Source organism: Dicentrarchus labrax, unplaced genomic scaffold (assembly GCF_905237075.1).
Source record: "Dicentrarchus labrax unplaced genomic scaffold, dlabrax2021, whole genome shotgun sequence".
In the NCBI taxonomy this organism is placed as follows: Eukaryota; Metazoa; Chordata; class Actinopteri; family Moronidae; genus Dicentrarchus; species Dicentrarchus labrax.
The window spans coordinates 395,386-403,370 of record NW_026136928.1 but is presented as its reverse complement, the minus strand read 5'-3'; the positions used below and the strand labels follow the sequence as shown (position 1 = coordinate 403,370).

Sequence of the window (7,985 nt, the reverse complement as noted above, 5' to 3'; positions counted from 1 at the left end):
GATACAGTCACAGCACAGAACTAATTAATTTAATATTTAACATGAATATAATTGACAAATTATAATAACTTTGAACTGAATGGTATAGAATAAACTGTTGTTGGGGAATATAAACATAAACATCACATTGACAGAACAAAGATCTCTCCGTTGTGTAGACAGAGCATTCATCCCCCTGGTGTACACAGTCTACACTCTCATAGTGTGTTGACCACATTAACTGCATCTTGGATAGAAGAATGTTAGCTTTGTCGGGCATTAGCCAAGAGGTGGAAAACAAAACAAAAACAAGCAATAAAACAAACATCTGGCCACCACTTAACAACAATAAAACCAGTGAAAGATACGAGGCTAACTAACAAAATGAACATGGTAAGCATTATAGCTGCTGCATATCAGCATCAGCATGCTCTGTGCATACAGCCTCACAGAGCTGCTGGCATGGCTGTAGACTCTTCGTCTTGTTCGGGCCTCGCTGACTATATTTTTATCTCTATTTCGACAAGAGGTACTACTCATTAAGTCTACCCTGTTCTTTGGCTCCACCCTCTGATATTTAACTCAACCACTGAGGTTATTTCTACCACCACAGCAGCTCTGTCTCTAAGAAGACCACTCTTTAGTCAGCAGCAAGACGCCATGGAGGCCACATCGCTCTCCATCGCACTGTGTGAGTACTGACTCTGTCTCCATTTCCTGGGACATTTACACAATCCAACTTCTTGGTGACATCTCAGATCACAAATTTGTTGTTTTTCATTCAATTTTAGATGATGCATCTAACAGTAGCCTGATCCTTTATTCTCTGTTTCCCTAGAAGTTCATGTATGATCAGGAAGACAAAGATATGTAGCATTTATATGCTCTGTCATATTTAGCTCTTTTCCTTTGTCTCTTCAGTGATGACTGTGTGTATGCAGCTGGGTGCACATACTGAGGTTGGTAAGTAGCTTTGTTTTTTGGGATACAAAACTTAAAAAAATGTTTTTAAAGGACACAACAGTTTATTTAAGTCAGCAGCACATTTCTTGACGTCATCTTTTTCTCTGTGTGGTTTTTGGGCTCAGATCCAGCTTTTTGGATCATTCCAACCAGGCTGCAACTCTTTGAATATGAATCTCTCTCTTTTAAATGTTCGGGCTTCGATGGTTTGACCGGATGGAACATTTTACGGAAGATCAAGGCAGAAATTGCGCCCTGTGATTCAGAGAAGTGGGGTGTGTCTACCGAGTCGTCCTGCAGCATTAGAGGGGCTTTTCCAGACGACAGTGGAGAGTACTGGTGTGAGGCTGAAGGGGGCAACAGAAGCAACTCTGTAAACATCAATGTCACTGGTATGTCTGCACTGCAACAGAGATCTGTCCGAACTTACGTTTAATATTAAATACATTTCAAACCCTTGTTGTTCAGGTGGTCTTGTGATCCTGGAGAGTCCTGTACTTCCGGTGATGAAGGGTGACGCTGTGACTCTGCGCTGCAGAACCAAGACTTCCTCCAACCTCATAGCTGATTTCTATAAAGATGGCCTCCTCATTGGGAGCAGCTTCACAAAAGAGACAACTATCTACAGCGTTTCAGAGTCTGATGAAGGACTCTACAAGTGCATAATCTCTGATGTTGGAGAATCGCCAGAGAGCTGGTTGACTGTCAGAGGTGAGACACTGAAGAGTTTCTATAAATTAAAATGGTATTTTGTGTGGTATTTTTTGTGCTGTACGGTTTGATGCACAGCAGATTAAAGGAGCAGGTTTGTCTTAAAGGAGGTATCATTTATTTAATTTAACCCTTTAAATAGAAAACACTGGGCCTTGGACTGCAGACCAGGTTTTTGTTGGTCAGTGGCGCAATGGCTCTTCAAGAAAGCAATGCATCAATGATGTGTCTGACCACACTTCATTTTTATACCAACATGCCCATTAACATACAGATGGGAACAAGTACAGCTTCTACTTACACAAAGTGGGCACAGGGGTTGAAAATGACAACTGCACTGGTCAGAAATTAGCAATGCTCTCTGCGTCACAATACCCCGGTGTGAGATAGGGCCCAACATACAGTGTGGAGAGGCTCCATTCATCAGGCACTATACACTCAGGTTTTGAGTGCTGTTTCTTATTTGTCCTTCTGTTTGAATTTGTCTGCAAATCATATCGATGTGCATTGTTCTATGCAGTCTCCCATACAGACGACCAGCCGACCACATCAAGGTCGTGACCACTTGTTAGTTTTGTTGTCCAATTTAAAACATTTACTGGAGAATCAAAAAACCATTAAATCATTTTCATTATTTATGACATTTTAACAGGGTGACTTATAATCTGTAACAGAGTACATATAAAAAGTAGCTGTCCCAATGTAGACCATCTAACACATTGAGTCACCACTGTGTCTTTACAGAGCTTCACACAGAGACTCATCCTTCCTCGGATCGAATGCTCTTCATCCTCAGAACCATTTTCCTCATCGTGCTGATGGCTGCGCTGCTGATGCTGCTGGGACTACTTCACTGTGGGAAATTTGGAGGTAAACAACAATAACTCATGTGAACTCTGATAAGAATGTAACTGCCATAATACAGAATACAATGAGGTCAACAAAAAAACAATGACGAGGACATAATGAAGCAGTTAACATCCCATCATGCTTTAACTGGGTGCTCAACATCCTTGTTGTTGATCGTTGCATGTTTTATATGTATACATTTGGTCTGCAGTCCCATTTATATTTGCAAATGGTGTACATTATTTCACATCAGAAATAACTAAATGAACTGATGTTTTTCAGGGTCTAGAAGCAGATGTGTCAGCTGCTGTGACCGTATCAACAAGTGAAGGTTCTCACCAGTCAAGCCGCAGCTTGTCTACATTTAACAATCCACTGTGACCATAGCTGACACACCGTCTGCAGAGTGACCACAGCATCTCTGCGCCGCTATAAACAGACTCTGTAGACACACACGTGCAATGTCTCACGCAATGATCAGATCAAGTCTCACTTTTGGCTTTTATTTTCTACCTACAAGTCAAACAATTATAACCATATCATTACCATATTCTGTTGTATATATATAATATCAGCCACGTGTATGTCTGTGTGTAACTGTATACCTTTATTGAAATATGCACAATAAACATTCTGTCTGAGAAAAACAGTTTATCGTCCTTTTAGCCTATCATCCCTCCTGTGAAACACTTTTAAGGGACAATGACTGACAAGTTGTATGTTCCATGATGGTCATGGATGGTGGCCCTGAACAGAAACCATAACCACCATGGAACGTACATAAGGGTACATAGTAAACATTGTACCTGCCAAACGTGAGCATGTTAGCATGCTGAAGTTAGCATTTAGCTTTAAGTACAGAGCTGCTAGCATGGCTGTAAACTGTAAGAAAAAGTCATTCAGCTTATATTTTTATCTTTTATATATTGACCACAGGTTCTTGTCCTTTGTCTGTCCTGTTGTTTGGCTCCACCCTCTGATATTGAACTTAACCACTGAGGCTGTTTGAGGCTACCACCACAGCAGCTCTGTGCTTTAGACTGAAAAACTTTCTCAGAGACAAACTCAATAACAGAAACCGTTTACACAGGAAGAGACTCTTCTTCATCTTCATTACACCTCAGTCTGATGTTCAGACAGTCAGCATCAAGACGACATGGAGGTCACAGCTCTCTGCATCAGACTGTGTGAGTACGGATGAAGAGGAGGTTAAAGTTCAAGTTGTTTAAAAAGCTTTGAGAGTTGATAGATAGATACTTTATTTATCCCGAGGGAAATTCAAGTATGTTTTCAGCCAAAGTGTATTTTTAACAGACAACATGCTAACCTTTAACAGTAGCTGTTCTAGGAATGGATGAAGCACATAGAAGATATGAACGTTGTCTCTTTTCTTTTGTCTCTCCAGTGATGAATGTGTTATTCCTGCTGTGTGCACTTTATCAGGAAGTTGGTAAGGACCAGTTAGAGTTCATCATATTCATACATTATTTAGCTGTAAAGTGTTTGTGTGGTAGAGTATTAAAGAAAAGAAGGAAGTCGGAAAATATCTTCTGTTGTCATTTTAGTGAATTTTAGAATTATATTCCAGTGATCTGAGAACAGAAGTCTTTATTTTTCTTTCTTTCAGATTCAGTGTCTCTTCGTGTCGACCCAAACAAACTGCAGTTCTTTGAATATGAGCCTCTAACTTTCCATTGTGAGGGGTTCAGTGGCTCAACTGGATGGAAATTTGTCCATCTGTCCAAAGGGGAACTTCCCTCGTGTAGATCTAATAGTAAGGTGACATCAACAGGGTCATCTTGTTCTATTCTAAATGTTTATCCAGAGGAAAGTGGAGAGTACTGGTGTGAGGATGGAGAGAGGAAGAGAAGCAACAGCATCAACATCACTGTCACTGGTACGTTTGTATTAAGATTCTTTAATAAATTCATGATGAGAATATGAAGTAAATATCAAACACATGTTCTTCAGCTGGTTCTGTGATCCTGGAGAGTCCTGCCCTTCCTGTGATGGAGGGAAAAACTGTAACTCTGAGCTGCAGAAACAAGACGACTTCCTCCAACCTCACAGCTGATTTCTATAAAGATGGCCTCCTCATGGGCAGCAGCTGTACTGGAAACAAGACCATCCACAGTGTTTCCAGGTATGATGAAGGATTCTACAAGTGCAGAATCTCTGGAGCTGGAGAATCAGCAGAGAGCTGGTTGGCTGTCAGAGGTGAGATACTGAAGGATTTAAACACATTCAAATTATATTTGTTTTAAATCTGATTGTTTGATGCTCAGCAGATTAAAAGCTCTTTCTAAACCTCATACTCAGGATGTCCCTATCAAGTTTTTGTGCCACCGATCCGAGTCCTTTAATACTGAGTTTCTGTTGATACCATGTCCCGATCTAATACTGTTTGGCCTTGTCACTGTGTCCCTTTACAAATGTGCTGCAGTGTTTGGTGCTTTGGTACAGACTTTACCTGAGTTACCAAATGAACCTTATTCTGTTGAGTGTTTATGTTCGTCTGTACATGTTCACAGGGCTTATTTTGCACTTGCATTGGTCAGTGTGGTTTCTGTCAGCTCTCCACATCTGTCTGTCTCAGGGGCTGGGCCCGCCCGCTGTGAAACACCAGGCACCATATATGACAGCAAAAGGCAAGAGACTTCCACACTTAGTCCATATAACCACTCTCATACTGCGTTTTGCTGTCCTGTATGGTGTGTGGCGTTCTGGTGCTGCAGGACTCAATCCTTGCTGTTACACTCACGGTGGTCAGCAGAGCAGAGGAGAGATGGACAGCCCAGAGTTTAGGTGTTGACAACGGCTGCGCTGTGCATGAAAGCTCTGGGAGTAAAAGACACCTGACAGCTGATGTAAGACAAAGGACTGGATCAGGTCAATAAAGCTCAGTATAGCCGATGAACTTTGCGAGGCAGCTGGACTCATAAGATCAAACGAGAATCCATCTTGCCAGGTTTCAATCGATGAGTTTGTCATTGGTGTAATGGTTTTAATGTTTTTAGTTGTTTTAATTTGGGTCTTTTTGAACTATATTCTAGTATTTTGTACAAGATTTGAGAACAAATCTGTTTTTTTCCTTGTTTCAGATTCAGTGTCTCTTCATGTCGTCCCAAACAGAGTGCAGTTCTTTGAAAATGAGTCTCTAACTTTCCATTGTGAGGGGTTCAGTGGCTCAGCTGGATGGAAACTTGTACATCAGTTAAAAGGGGAACTGATCACTTGTAGACCTTTTAGCAAGGAGACAACGTGGTCATCCTGCACCATTACAAATGTTTATCCAGACAGTGGAGAGTACTGGTGTGAGACTGGAGAGGGGGAGAGAAGCAACAGCATCCACATCAATGTCACTGGTGGGTTTGTATTAAGACGGCAATATTCTTTAATAAATTCATAGAGAATATGAAGTAAATATCAAACACATGTTCTTCAGCTGGTTCTGTGATCCTGGAGAGTCCTGCCCTTCCTGTGATGGAGGGTAACAATGTGACTCTGAGCTGCAGAAACAAGACGACTTCCTCCAACCTCAAAGCTGATTTCTATAAAGATGGCCTCCTCATGGGCAGAAGCTCTACAGGAGAGATGATCATCCACAGTGTTTCCAAGTCTGATGAAGGACTCTACAAGTGTAAGATCTCTGGAGCTGGAGAATCAGCAGAGAGCTGGTTGGCTGTCAGAGGTGAGATACTGAAGGATTTCAACACATTTAAATTCTATTTTGTTTTAAGTCTGATTGTTTGATGCTCAGCAGATTAACAGCTCATACTAGGGATGTCCCCATCAAGTTTTTGTGCCACTGATGAGTCCTGTAACATTAAATTCCTGCCAATGCCAGGTCCCAATCCAATACTATGTTCCTAGATAATACAGGTGTACAGTTCAAGTACATTCAAGTTAATAAAATCAATCCTGTTCACAGGACAACTGAACCGCTCTGCAGTTCATCAAGAAAAAAAATGCATCAAAGCTTCTTTTTTTTTTTTTTTTTTTACAAAAGAAGAATAAATTAACAATCCCTCTCTGTAATACTGTTTGGCCTTGTCACTGTTTCCCTTTACAAGTGTGCTGCAGTGTTTGGTGCTTTGGTGCGGACTTTACCTGAGTTACCAAATGAACCTTATTCCACTGAGTGTTTATGTTCATCGTCTGTACATGTTCACAGGGATTTTTATGCACTTGCATTGGTCAGTATGGTTTCTGTCTGTCTCTCCACAACTGTCTGTCTCTCCACTGAGCAGGGGCTGGGCCCGCCTGCTGTAAAACACCACACAGCATATATGACAGCAAAAAGAAAGAGACTTCCACACTTAGCTGAAATGAAACAAAGACATAACAACTCTTTACTGCATTACACAATTTCAAGCTGTGTAGACAATGAATTACTATAAAGCACATCTAGCAATCAGCAGGGAAACAATAACTATTTATTTGATTTTATTCTAATCTTAAGATAACAAAATATAAAATCTAACACACAGGGTCATCACTGTGTCTCATGACATCACATGATATACTTTCTGTTGTCTCTGCAGCCCTTCACACAAAGAGTGATCCTCCCTCAGATCATCCTTCCTCAGATCAAATATTCTTCATCTTCAGAACCATTGTCCCCATTGTGCTGATGGTTATGCTGCTGATGCTGCTGGGACTTCTTCACTGTGGGAAACTCGGAGGTAAACAACTATAACTCATGTCCATGTACCTGCATCATAAAGAATACAGCGGGGTGAACGACAAAACGAGAAGATAGTGAAGCAGTTATCATCCCATCATGCTTCATCTGGAAGCTCAACATCCTCCTCATTCACCATTGCATGTTTCATTGTCCATGTTGTTTTATATGTATGTATTTGATGTCATGTCCCATTAATAGTTAGTGCATATTGTGCTTGCACATGGTCATATTGACTGTTTTGCATCAGTAATGACAGAATTTACAAAAGGAATATAAATTTGTGAAGGCAGTATGTTTGATAGAATGATGTTAATTGAATCTCCTGCTGCTCTAAGACATATTATTATTGATTCATTGATTCATGGATGTTTCTCAGGGTGCAGAAGCAGATGTGCAACGTGCTGCGACTGTACCAAGAAGTGAAGATTCTCACCAGTCCAATGAAGACAGTCAGCAAACTGCAGCTTTTTTTTTTTTTCTCACGACTGTCTACACTTTGACCATAACTCAGACGAAGCGTCTGCAGAGTGACAGCAGCATCTCTACACCTCTGTATGCACACACTCTCTGGCTGTGTGGGGACACACGTGTGAAATGTGTCACGCAATAATGTGCATTAATCTCAGGGCATCAAGTCTCACTTTCTGCTTGTATTTTCTGACTGTAAAATAAAACTAAAGTATAAACAATGTTGGTGGATGACTTTGGTCCAGACTGAAGACAGTGACTCATAATGACTTTGGTGAATCTCTGACTTTCCCTCTAGCTCCACCAGCAGGTCAAAGTTTCCTCTTCT

The 7,985-nt window shown here is 40.9% G+C and overlaps 2 protein-coding genes across 2 annotated transcripts in view; both read left to right on the top strand.

Moving 5' to 3' along the window:
• The window catches only part of LOC127360688 (sialoadhesin-like), a 48,835-nt gene that overhangs the window by 30,158 nt on the left and 10,692 nt on the right, over nt 1–7,985 (top strand). The window contains exons 5-7 of the mRNA XM_051395143.1: nt 4,474–4,719; nt 5,604–5,867; nt 5,948–6,039. Coding sequence (XP_051251103.1) covers nt 4,474–4,719; nt 5,604–5,867; nt 5,948–6,039 — 602 coding nt within the window. The remainder of the gene's footprint in view (nt 1–4,473; nt 4,720–5,603; nt 5,868–5,947; nt 6,040–7,985) is intronic.
• On the top strand, nt 490–3,149 carry LOC127360710 (low affinity immunoglobulin gamma Fc region receptor III-A-like). The gene is made up of 6 exons (XM_051395187.1): nt 490–670; nt 901–942; nt 1,068–1,334; nt 1,411–1,653; nt 2,398–2,523; nt 2,785–3,149. The coding sequence occupies exons 1-6, from the start codon at nt 640–642 to the stop codon at nt 2,829–2,831; spliced, it is 756 nt and encodes a 251-aa protein (XP_051251147.1). The 5' UTR covers nt 490–639; the 3' UTR covers nt 2,832–3,149.